This window comes from Peromyscus maniculatus, chromosome 21, assembly GCF_049852395.1.
Source record: "Peromyscus maniculatus bairdii isolate BWxNUB_F1_BW_parent chromosome 21, HU_Pman_BW_mat_3.1, whole genome shotgun sequence".
Taxonomy (NCBI): domain Eukaryota; kingdom Metazoa; phylum Chordata; class Mammalia; order Rodentia; family Cricetidae; genus Peromyscus; species Peromyscus maniculatus.
Window position 1 is genome coordinate 18,573,480 of NC_134872.1, and position 12,925 is coordinate 18,586,404.

At 44.5% G+C, this 12,925-nt stretch overlaps 1 protein-coding gene across 1 annotated transcript in view; it reads right to left on the minus strand.

Moving 5' to 3' along the window:
• Window positions 1-12,925, minus strand: part of Ccdc6 (coiled-coil domain containing 6) — a 106,402-nt gene that overhangs the window by 47,973 nt on the left and 45,504 nt on the right. The window contains exon 2 of the mRNA XM_006979044.4: window positions 9,264-9,413. Coding sequence (XP_006979106.1) covers window positions 9,264-9,413 — 150 coding nt within the window. The remainder of the gene's footprint in view (window positions 1-9,263; window positions 9,414-12,925) is intronic.

The following is a 12,925-nucleotide window of genomic DNA, read 5'->3' on the forward strand; positions in this document are numbered from 1 at the left end:
CTTAAACTCTAAAGCTTTTCTTGGAAAATTTGGGGGGAAAATCTCTCTAAAAAGCCTTAATCTTTCTCTCTTAAGAAACTTAAAAACTAAAGCCTCTAACCTTCTCTCAGAAAGACGAGAGTAGAATCACCTGAAGATATTAGTATGGGGACCACCTGTGATTAGCTCTAAGGGAAAACAAACCTCTTAAGACAGCAAAACCTCTCTAAGTTCTTTCAAGCTTTAAAAATCCTCCCTGCAATGCAGGAGGCAAGGACAAGTTTCTAAAAACCTCTTCTAAACTCTGTCTCTTCAAGCTAGTAAAAGACAGTGGGTCAGAGTACCCTGAGGGAAACGCTTGGGGAGAGTAAGGGTGAACAGCTACAGAGAGCCCAAAGGGCAGGAAACTTTGCCTGAGAAAAGCAAAAAAGCCAAGCTTTTCAGTTACAGCCAAGCTGAGGCGTCAAGTGCTTTGTTTCTGAGTGAGCATTTCAGAAAGGAAAGATGCTCCTAATCTTAATGCAAAGATCCCCTGAAGCAATGCAAACTGTATCCTCGCTTCTGACCAAAAACCCAGAGGCGACTGGCCAGCCTCTCTGAGTTGGAGTGCATTTCGGGGATACTAGGGTTCCTGCAGTTGCAAACTTCCTGGAGCACAGAGCTGAGGCAGGAAGGTGCAGGACCCAGGGGAAGATTGCTAATGAACAAACAAAGCTAAAGCCGGTGGGAACGGCACAGTTGTCCACTTTCCTACAAGTCCCGGGTTGATAGGTCCACAACTGCAAAAAGAAATCTGAGAAAAAGCTTTCCTATCAGAGAAAGGACCTTTCTGGGAAAACAGTAAAGCTGATCTGTGTCTGAAGCAGTCGTGCTGCCGAGTCAGAACGCTGTCTGGGGAAAGAGCCCAGCCAGGGCAAAACAAAACTATCCAGGAGTAAAGCTTTCTTTTCTGTCAGAGAAAGCACCTTTGAGAAAAACTTTGTTTCAACTAACTCCCTGAGATGAGGGAGTGTAGCCCTGAGGGGTGATTGCCTCTGGCATAAGCTCTGTCCTTGAGCACCCAGACAAGCAAATGCAACCCACTGGGGGACTGGGCCAGGTGAAGGCCTGATGAGGCAAAGCACCTGTCCTAATGGGAGTTTAGAAATGGCAAAAACTTCCCTTGTTAGATTTTCAGTCTGTACGCAAACCACACAGACCCCGAAAACAGACAGAAAACCCCTACCTTCAGTAGCAGAGAAAGCCGCCACTGTAGTGTTGGAAACTGTTTCTGGGGTAGAGGGGAAAAACTGAGACCAAACTGGATACTGTCTGGGAGAAAGACTCTGAAGAGAGAGGGGACAGATTCCTCCCCAGAAAATGCATGACCTGACAAAGCTGCTAGAGTTTGAGGCAGATTCAGGGGGGAAAAAAAGCCCCTACCTCCAAAGGCAGCTAGCAGAGGTACAGAGCCGCAGACAGATACCTGAAGCTCTGCATCTGGGGGGTAAGGAATAAACAAAATGAGAATAAGATCAGTGGGAGAAAATCTCTCTGAAAGAGCTATGGAAAAGCTGTTGTAAATGATCTTGTTTTTCACTGACTGGCTAAAACAAACACAAACCCCGAGGAAAGTTGCTATCAGAAATGCCAGCCTCGCCGGGCGGTGGTGGCGCACGCCTTTAATCCCAGCACTCGGGAGGCAGAGCCAGGCGGATCTCTGGGAGTTCGAGGCCAGCCTGGGCTACCAAGTGAGTTCCAGGAAAGGCGCAAAGCTACACAGAGAAACCCTGTCTCAAAAAACCAAAAAAAAAAAAAAAAAAAAAAAAAAAAAAAAAAAAAAAAAAAAGAAATGCCAGCCTCAATGCCGGCTAACGAGGCAGGTGCGGTTCTGATCCGGGGCCAGTGTCTGATGAAGTTGAAACACCTGTTAAAGCCAGCTGAGGAGAATAGAAACCTCCCAATGTCCCATAGCTGAAAAATGTAAAACGCTTGTTCAAATCTCCCGTTACAAAAACAAAAAACTTTGTTCAAACCTCCCGGGCAAGAATTTGTAAACAAGTATGGTAAAAGAGAACCAGTTGACTCTCAAACCCGAAAAGAAATATGGGAAATGATATAAGGGACTGATATTATTATGGACTGATATAAGGGAAATGCATTCTGGGAAAGGTAGTTTTTCCGCTAAAGATGGCGACATTGCCCTGAAACACTTTTGTCAGCTTGAAAATACATTCATGGTAAACTTAAAATAAAGCCTTTAAAAGAATAAGGAGGAAAATCATCTAAGAGTTTAAGTGTCAGTTCCAATGAAAAATTGAAAGGATACAGAACTAGGCGCTTCGCGGTTTGGGGCTCCAATGGTAAAATGCCTTATTTACCCTAATAGCTGTGCAAAGTTTTTACGGCAGTTGGATGACAAAAAGGTACCTATAAGAACAAACAAGTCACTTTAAAATCCTTAAAATACCACCTAATAGCTGTGCAGTTTTTGGCGAAGAGCTTTACAGCAGCTAAATATGATAATTTCACCCTCAGCGTAGTTTTTCAGTAGAACAAAGCAAAGGTGCTGCTGTAATAGAAATGTTTGTCTGAATTGAAGTACTTAGGGGAGCTATTATGAATTTGGGTGAAGGGACAGCCTCTAGTTAAAAACCGTTTACCGCTGACAGTGCATCTCTGCCGGTCCAAACAGCTGAGAGAACTGGCAACTTTAGAGTGTGGCTTTGTCCCGAGAATGTTACAATCCCCTAACAACAAGTATCACAACTCTATAATAACACTCACTAAATCCCAGTGCTTTATAACAAAGCTAACTATAAACTGTAAACTTTAGAAATGATGTACACACTTCCTGTCTAGTTAAGAGAATCTTTATAATAGAGATAGTGATAATAATTAAGAGTAAGAAGTAGAAAAATGAAAATAAGATATGTGAGTTTGTAGCCTATATAAGTTTGTAAAATAGATCTATAGAGTTCCTTTAAGAATATAAGCTTGTAAGAAGTATCTAAGGTAGTCTTAAGACATGTAGTAATAAGCTTGTAAGATGCTAGTTGTAAATGTAAGTTTAAATAAGAAATAAGATGGAATGAATATAAGTATATGAGAATTAATAAATATATTTGCTAAAGTAGTTCTATAGTTTCCTTAAAGTATAAATAAGTAGATGTTAATATGTGAGTTTGTAAAAATGTGTAAATGTTGAGTGAGTTTATGCTTAAGCACATGTTATGTGGGTTTGTAAAGTGTAAATGTTAAGTGTGAGTCTATTAATGTATATGGTGAAAACACCTGAGACACAGGAGATAGTGTCCTAGTAGACTGCAAGGTAGGCAGTCTGAATGGTTTCAAAAGCTCCAGAAGCCGCTAAGAAGCTAAGAATGGCGGACGCCAGAACCAGCACAAGGCATCCGCAGCTGAGATCCGTGGAATATCAACGCAGCACAGAAAAACCTGAGCTAACAGCAAAAACGGTGCGGTTTAAAATATTACTATAACTAAAAAGGTCTGTCTGTGAAAACAAAAGTTGCAGAGACGCTTGTTTGAACAAAAATTAACTGCAAAAAGTTTTGGTTGAAAAACGTCTCTTCATATTTGGAAGTGAAAGCCTGATACCAGAATTTATTTCTTGTTTGAACTTTTTGAACTTAAAATGAGATAAAATTACAAAAACATTTTGGTTATGGATTTCTTCAAATTTGGAAGGCTAGTACCAATATTTATCATTTGAATTTTGGTACTTAAATGAAATGAACAATAGAGATTTCATTGCAATGGGACAATTTTGAGCTTACTTATAGTAATGACCTAGGAACAGTTTTCTGGAATTGGGTTAAAAATGGAACTGTTTAAATGAAGAAATGTATTTCTACTTAGAATCAAGATGCAGTTTTGTGTATGCATATATGCTTTATTAACTGGTGATTTGTGAATTGTTTTGTGGAACTGTTTATGTAAAAATGGAATTACTTATGGAACTGGTTTTGTGTTACAAATGAAACTGTTTAAACATATAAGTTTGGGTTCCTCTAACTAGGTTTGAGTTTTTGTTTAAAAATTATAAAGAAAAGGAGGAACTAGGAGATTGAATTATGTTCGCAGAAACCTACTGATATTAATGCACCCTGGTTTTGTGGAGTTAAGGAAATGTTTAAGTTTGATGTGAATACATCGAAGTTTTTCCTATGTTCTGTTAACAAGAAAATTCAAATGAGTGAGTTAAAGTTGTAAGACGGAGAAAATTGTTAACTATATATAGCACCATATGTGCTAATTCTAATGGTTCTGTTAAGAGTTTGCTTTGAGTTGTAAGATTGAGAGAATTGTGACTATGTATAGCAATATTTATGTTAACCTGTTAATGGTAATGATGAAGCTAAGGGATTCTTTAAGTTTGTAGTCGCCTTAAGAGTTTTTGGTTTAGAAAGGGCTTGAGGCAGCTAAGACTGCTGTAGTCACCTTGGACCTAATTCAAAAGAGAAATGCCATCTATATCATCCTCTACTCCCATACTGGGAGGTATAACAGCTATGGAGATTGCTATAAGCCATTAATAGTTATTTTTTTATATATTAAGAAGGGGGGACCTGTGGGAGCCCGTTCTCGGGTTCCTCGTGGCTTTACCCAGCAGGTCCGAATAGAGGATGATCAGGACCACGGGCCTGAGTGCAGGTGTCTGAGATGGTCTGCACTTGGCTGTGCTGGGGGAGGAGGTCTTTTGCTCCACCCCTTGGTGTCTCTATAAAAACCCTGGACCAGAGACAGTCCGGGCCCGTTGGAATAGGTTCCAGGCCCTCTCGAGGCTATCCTTTATTTTCTATCTGTTTATCTCCGCAACATTCTCCGCTATAAATCCTTCTATCTAATATTTCCTGCTGCTCGCACTCAAGAAAACTCTGGGAAGCTGTGGGGGTGGTGGGTAAACGCCCCACAAATTCCCAGCCCCCACATCGGGCAGCTCACAATCATCTGCAACTCTAGCTCCAAGGGGATCCAATGATCCAATGCCCTCTTTTGGCCTCAGCAGGCATTGCACTCACATATACACATAATTTAAAAATAGAATTGATGTCTCAGCAGAATCAAGTATAGTCATTTCTATTCTAGCTAGAATGACAGCATTTCCCTCTGGGCCAGATCCAACTTCAAATGTAAATCAAAACCAGACCATGAACCTATTGGTTGTTTTGAGGTAAGCAAACAAAACTGGAGCAGATTTTAAAAACTGAGGAATATAGGAAATCCAGCATTCCTTATTATTCTCAATTATTCTACGGTGAAAGACTGGGACCCTGAGTATTTGTTGACTTTTTGTAGTCCTATTTGCAGAGAGGAATGGAGACAAATATCAGAAACAGGGTAACAACTACCCCCCAACCCAACAACTTGCCTCCAAAGGTAATAAATTAATAAATAGATAATAGACTGCATGCTTAGCCCCGAGCCTAGTTACTGCTAACATTTTGGAGAACTGCTTTTGGGGCTTCTAACATACGTGTCACCTCTCAGTCTGAGTTTGTTCATTAAAAACATCATATTTATTTATTTTACAAATAATGACGATGTCGCCTTCTCTGAGAGATTGCAGAGCAGAGCTTCCCTGTGTGCTATCCTTCCAAAGTGCCTACTCGTTCAGGTCAGTCTTTCTCCAATCAAGTAGCCGGTCCCACAATCCGGGCTCAGGAAAACACATGTTTCTTAGAATCAAGTTTCCATACGACAGAAAAGCATGCTGGGAGAAGAGCTACACGCTGCAGGCCTGGGGGTGCTGTGTGGTTTGCTTTACTGAGGATTCAGCATATCTGCTTCCCAGACTGGTAGTCTGAAGGGCCCCTCATCTACAGTTACATGAACTTGATTTTGTTTTTAATGGCATCTCAGGGGGCAGGTGTGACCATGGCGCTCGCTCCCTTCAATGCCTGGAGGCAGAGGCAGCCAGATCTCCATGAGGCCTGAGCTATTAAGTCTCTGGTTCTCAGGAATCCCTTTGAAATATATAGTAAGGAAACGTCCAATCACGACAGAGAAACTACACTGTCCTATAAATAGATGCCCAATGGCCTTTGGGTGCTAAGCACTGTCACGGAGAACAGATCGGTCGCCACCTGTCTGTCTGTGGCACCTACAACACAGTCCCTCTTAGCAAGCTTTTTATTTCAAAACATCGTAAACAGAAGCAAACACCTCGAAAGCCATATTAAAGCAATTACACAATTGGGAAAGCCTATTGACATCAATTACCCTAAAAATCTTCCAGATGGAAAAACTTTTTCCACACTGGATGGTTCAGAGTTTATAGAGTATCCGACAAAGGACCAGTTGAATCCATTGAGGGAATGTGCACCAGGAGCCTGGAGAGTGAGGATCCAACACCAGACAGTGCTCTCCTGGAGTTATGAATCCTCCAACTGGCCAACCACGGAGGCAGGTTCTTGGCATGCGGATGCCTGGTGGATTACTCGCTGTGATGAAACACTTCGTTCATGGGTTGAGGGTGTGTGTCCATCACATCAAAGGGTGTGGCAGTGAGGGTGTGTGTGTGTGTGTGTGTGTGTGTGTGTGTGTGTGTGTCCATCACACCGAAGGGTGTGACAGTGAGAGTGTGAAGCGCTAGTCCTGCATCCTCAGGCAGGGAAGGATGAATGTTGGTGCTCAGCTCACTTTCTCCTTCTTAGATAGGCCAGGACCCCAGCCCATGGGGCTGGTGCCATCCAAACAGGGCAGGTCTTCCTCCTCGGTTAAACCCGTCTGGAAATGCCCTCACAGTATAAATCCTATCAAGTTTTCAAGTGAAACCAACCATTACAGTGGAGAGCTAACAGAACGGGTTTATAAAGCTGTAAAATGAGCCCCACTTGAAGATAAGCCAGAGATGCCCACCTTCAATCAACATGCCTTCAAAATCCCAAGACCCAGAAGACGATGAGGCAATATGGTTCATGAGTTTCGATTTGAAAACATCCTGGAGATGGAGGGCAGTGACATCGTCAGGTGCTAATGTATGTACCGCCACTGAATTATACCCTCAAAAACAAACTACAGGTTCACCACATTTCAGCAAGTAAACAACTAACAACCACCTAGAGGTCGAAACGCCAAGCCAAAATTTATGAGAAACTGTCTAGGAACATGCTAACCATCCCTACATCCAATAGCGAGAGTTTGGCCGTGTGTTCTGAGACACTCTGTACCGTGATCGAGGTGGACATGAGACGCAGTCACATGAAGTCTCAGACTACACACTACTTGGGGGGACGAGGGAATTAGTTTAGTGTATCATACAGTTCAAACACTAATTTATTCTCTTTAGAAAGAAAAATTGGGGGTGTGGCTTTAGGTTTCTAATGTATGCATATTTAGATTGAAGGATTATGGAAACAGTCTCTCCAGGGTGGAGCTGAATTCATAAAAAACACTGGAAGAACACACCTGAAGTCCAGTCACCACGTTCTTCTGCACGTGGCTCTTAACATTTTTACTTTTTCTTTTTTGTTTTATGTCTTATTTGAAGGGGATCCGTGTCAACTGGAAAGGCTGTGATCGGTGAGTGGGAAAGCCAATCACATAAACAACACAGCCCCTCGGCCCCGAGGTGAATCTCTACAGAGAAAACAATCTCACTGGCTGGGTTTTAACTGCTTTGAGAAATCACTTCGGCCAAACCCTAGCAACAATGTGAGCTCCGTAAGAGAGGGGGCTTCTCAAGCACTGTTAAAAATGAAGAAAACTGAGGACGCAGCTGAACACGGGAGAAACAAGCTGTGTCTTCGTCCCTACAAACAGCACGCAGAATCAGCCATCTACCGTTGACAACATGGGCCACCGCAGGTCAAATCAGCCTCCTCCCTCTTCTCTCTACATCACAATGCAAATGAATAATTAAAAAAAAAATGTGTGTGCAAAACGTTCTGCTAGGCGCCTCTGCTAATGACTGGCCCTGGCCGCCTGTACCGGTCCCTCACCGACAGCGACTACTGGAATCCAATTCTGTACACGCTCCAGCACTGTCTTCATTCAACGACTGGGAAAGAAAAAGCAAGGGGAGGGAGAAAGCGAACGCTCCACACACCAAAGCTTCCTGGAGGAACCTCTGTGTGAGGAGGTTGAGAACCAAGCACAGTGGTGACGAGCTTCTAGTACCTTCTTACAAGGGACCTCGCTTACAACACTCTCCGTGTGATGAATGCAACCTGTGTGTATAGTGTTGAACAGAAAATACAGACACGTGCTTCCTTCAATGACATCTCAGCACAGCTAAAGATGGCCTTATCTTATTCTTAAATTCATATGAATTTACATACTATCTCCATAGGGCAGGGCTTCTCATCCTTCCTAATGCCTTGGTCCTTTAATACAGTTCATGTTGTGGTGACCCCCAACCACAAAGCTATTTCCATTGCTATTTCCTAATTGTATTTGCTACTGTTAGGAATCGTAATGTAAATATCTGTGTTTTCCGACAGTCTCAGGTGACCCCAGTGACAGGGTTGTTCGGCCCGAACGGGTCTCGACTGCCATATACGAGAGCAACTGTCATAGAGAGTTTTTAGTTGTATTTTGCTAGTAACTTTTCCAACTACAAACAAGCAGGGAGGCAAATGAACGAATTCCTAACGGGGACCCAAACCCTCCTGCTGTGCTTTGTGCGTGGCTTCACCCCATGACTACCAACGACGACGACAGTCTGATCCAGTCGGTAACTCACCACGCACCCACTAGAACACGGCCTCACTTCATAGGCACATACGTGGGTGCAGATGACCCACCCACCTCTGACTGCAGGAGGGAGATGTCTGTGACCCAACAGCAGAGCAGAAAGGAGTCTTGCGGTAGATGTCGAGTCCCGTGTCTCCACACCGCTACCCAGCTGCAGCCTGGCTTGTGCTTACCTGGCGATCACTGGCAGTCTCGTGAAGACTCACCCAACTCACTCCCGCCTTCCTGTGCAGGTGGGCTCCAGAGCCAACTGTCTGAAGGATCCAGACCCCAGCATTTTTTTTTTTTGGTTTTTCGAGACAGGGTTTCTCTGTGTAGCTTTGTGCCTTTCCTGGGACTCACTTGGTAGCCCAGGCTGGCCTCGAACTCACAGAGATCCACCTGCCTCTGCCTCCCGAGTGCTGGGATTAAAGGCGTGTGCCACCACCGCCCGGCGACCCCAGCATTTTTAAATCAAAGAACTAAAGTGGACAATCGCATGGGCACATATTAAGACGAAACACTCTAAAGCCATTTTTCCTCCCCAGGAGAGCGGGAGGAAGAGGAGGCAAGCGTGTGGGGTAGGAAAGGTCACAGAGACCATTTACCTGCATCAGCTTCCGCGAGAGCTCGTTGGTGAGAAATTCCTCTTCTTTCTCATAATTCACAGCGAGGGTTTCTTTCTCCTTCTGCAAGGCCTGGATCTTCTTGAATAAAGTGTTACTGATGAATTCTTCTTCCTGCTCAGCCCTGGCTTGCTGTTTTGAAGAAATAAAAGAACAAAACAAAAACACGTGGTGAGGACACAGAGAATTTCCCAAATGTTAACACAGCTCTCCTTTCTAGAGGCGCCTATCTTAACGTGGGCTCTGTTTTCAACCGGGAACCTTCGGGCCCCCTATACACACAGCTGAGGGATTCAGCAGCGGCTCTAGGTACAACTTCACACTAGGAGCCCGAGGGCCTCTTCAGGCTATGCATGATCCTTCTTACAAGTGACGGTTCAAATCATCAAAGGCCGGATCTCATGACGTCTTCGCACCTGAACACGCAAAGTCCCTCCTGACAGGGCCCAGCCGGTGCCGTACACACCTGGCTAGTGAATGCTCGCTCCCTCCATGCCACCACCTCGAGTGAACCGAGGCACATCTGTGTGTTTGTGAAACTGTTACAGAGGAGAGGAACTGAGCGAGCCCTCGAGAGTACTTTTATCGTGAGGTACTAACAGTGCCTACAGGCCAATGGGAAGACCAGAGAGAAGTTTCACATTCTACTTTCTTTCCGCACTAGGAACTGTAGGGTGGAAGGTGGGGTGATTGATTGCCAACGCAGGCATTCCTGAGTTGAAAACACACTGGAAACACTGAACCAAAAGGGGCCAAGCATAACGCAGTGGGGGACAACATTCTTCTCTGAGTTACCTCTCATCTCCCAAAAAGCTTTAATAAACAGCAAAACATAACCACCCTGGAGGAAAACCCCTTACAGAAAGAAGGGGGTTCAACTCTATCCAAAGTAAAAGACACCATTTTTATATATTTAGTCCACATACATTCCTCGAAGTTGTTTATTTTTTCAATTTTGAGATTTTTATTTTATGTGTATGGGTATTTGCCTGGGTGGATGTTCGTGCACCGTGTGTGTGCAGTCCTGTGGAAGCCAGAGGCAGTATTGGATCCCGAGGACCAGAGTTATAGGCGACTGTAAACTACTGTGTGGGTGCTGGGAATCAACCCAAGATCCCCTGGATGAGCAGTCAGTGCTCTTAACTGCTGAACCATCTCTCCCAGGCCTGCCCTTTATTATTTTAAATAGATATTTTAATTCTATTGTTGGCATTTACAAGTGGAAAGCACACAGCCAAGTCCAGGGAGAGAGAAATGCATAAATTCTACGCCTCTGCTGACACCAGACAACCAGAAGGACAGGGAAAAGGGAGGAGGCTGTCTGACATTAAGCAGCCACTACCTTTATCATTAAAGGGCTGTACAACTACCCCACGTCCATTGCCACCTCCATACCAGCTTCCCCAACATACACCGCGACCCTCAAGGCTTCTGTGGCAGCACAGCCCTGGTTCATCATCCCCCTAGTAACCCTAGAAAACTGCCAAATACACTCGCGACACATGGACTGAAATCCAGAACTACACAAAAGCTGGGCCCCCGGAGACAGGTCAGTACCACAGAATCGAGCCACAAAGAGCATATCCACTAGCTATCAAGTCCACGGACAGCCAAGGTCACCAGAAGCAGTCTTCAAGTCCCCTGGGAGTTGGTTCCCTTCCCTGCCTCTAACTTCACCAGCCCTTGGCATGATCTCACCCTCCCCGTTACAGTCAAGAGAAAGAGGTGTGAACTCAACTTTTTTTTCTTCCAGAAACTTCAAGATCCCCTCCTCACACGATTGGCAAGAATCCCAAGTATTTAGCTAGCTAATCTATCTATCTAAACCCCGCGATCTACCCGAGCTACTTGCTTTTCTGGTTCTGACCAACCCGGTCCAATTCTGACTATTCTAAATGTCATGGGAGAGAAAAGACAGGGGGGCTCTGGCCAGCTGGCAGAGCTGCTGCTGGGCTTGGCTCTCAGAAGGGTTATCCACCGCTTCCGCACGATCACACATGATCTTAAGTGAGTGGCAGTTTCCTCACAAGCAGTAAAGGAGGCTCCAGCCAGGCAGGGCAGGCCACCTCCTCCTTTGCATGGGGCCTACAGGGAACGGCGAGACGTTTCCAGCTTTTCCAGCGCATACTTCTGGCACGGAGACCAACCTCCAGCCTTTATCTGTTAAGTTCCTTCCATCTCATCATTTCATATCAAGTTAAAGGGATGGCAGGCTGCAATGTCTTTTAAACAAGAACTTTAAAGATAGGTAAGGGCTTGTGGCTACCAAAACGCAGGGAATGGCCACTGCTGTGCCCGGGCTGCTCACGGAGCTGAGGGGAGCATCTTGGAACTAGGTGGCATGGGCAGTTCTTCTGAACACACTAGCAGCTATCAAAATACACATTCAAAAAGGGTGAATTTTATCCTTTTTATATTATTAAAAAAGGACTCTGCTAATTAACAAAGCACGTTTTACAGGGCTGTGTTTTTCTACACAGTTCTTCTCAGGCAAAGGGGCACATTTTTAAGGAGCTGCTGTGGAGTTCCCTTCCCAACTGACCCACCACAGGGGTGGGAAGCTGGGTCTGTGGCAAGCAAAAAAAAAAAAAAAAAAAAAAATCGCCATTTGAGAGTAGACATTCATTTCTTGGCAAAGCCCATTAGTAAAAAATGCTACTCTGAAACCCCGAGTAACAATAATTACCATGATGAAGACTATCTGAAGTTGGGCGTCCTGGTGTGTACCTGTAATCCTAGCATTTGGGAGGCTGAGGCAGGATTACAGTGAGTTCAAAGCCAGCCTGAGTTACACAGCCAAGGTGTTGTCTCAAAAGCCCAGTGGGGCTCCCAGAGCTTATGAAAAACCCCTTCAGCTATGGCTTCCTGGCAGTTCTGAGTTCTAGCTGGGGCCATCTGATTGGCACAGGTTATGTCAGGCATAAGTTGATAATTGAAGACAAGCGGTAAGATGTATTCAACACTGCCCTGGAGAACAATGTTCCGAGAAAATCTGACATGGCATCCGGCGTCCTGCTGGTGTCCTGACAATATGGGTACACCTGATCACTACAGAAGCCACACATCACACAGAAAAGCATCCTACGTCCACCCGATCCTCCAGCAGGCTTTCACCCCCGGTGTGCAGTATCACCTCAACTTTACATCCCGAACTTAAAACAGGCCCTTGTATTTAATCTGTACACAGTCATCTTTGCAATGCATTCCCCCTGAGAGGTCAGGAAGGAGGCAGAGAGAAAGCAGAGAAAGACCAAAGAGGAAGCCGGGGTGGTTCCAAGACACCAACAAGTTGACAGAGAGAGAGATAAATCAGGTTCCTTGTGAAATCTCATCCTCGAGTTACATCAGCTATCTCCCCTGTTAGCTGAAATATTTAAAAAGCTCAGTGCCCCTAAGCACATCTCAGTTCAAAAATCCAACCTGCATCTCCAAGCTGAACAAACAAATCCAGGTTTATCTATCTCTCTGTGAAGTCTCCAACCAAAATGTAAACAAGCATATTAGGAACTCAGAGAAGAAAGTCTTATTGTTCTGAGGATTTGGAGACCCGAAGATGAGGAAAAACATACTATTCTGTTTTCATATCCAGTACGAATCTAGCTGCTTTGAAATGAGGACATCTGAGCAATCAGGCAAGGACTAGT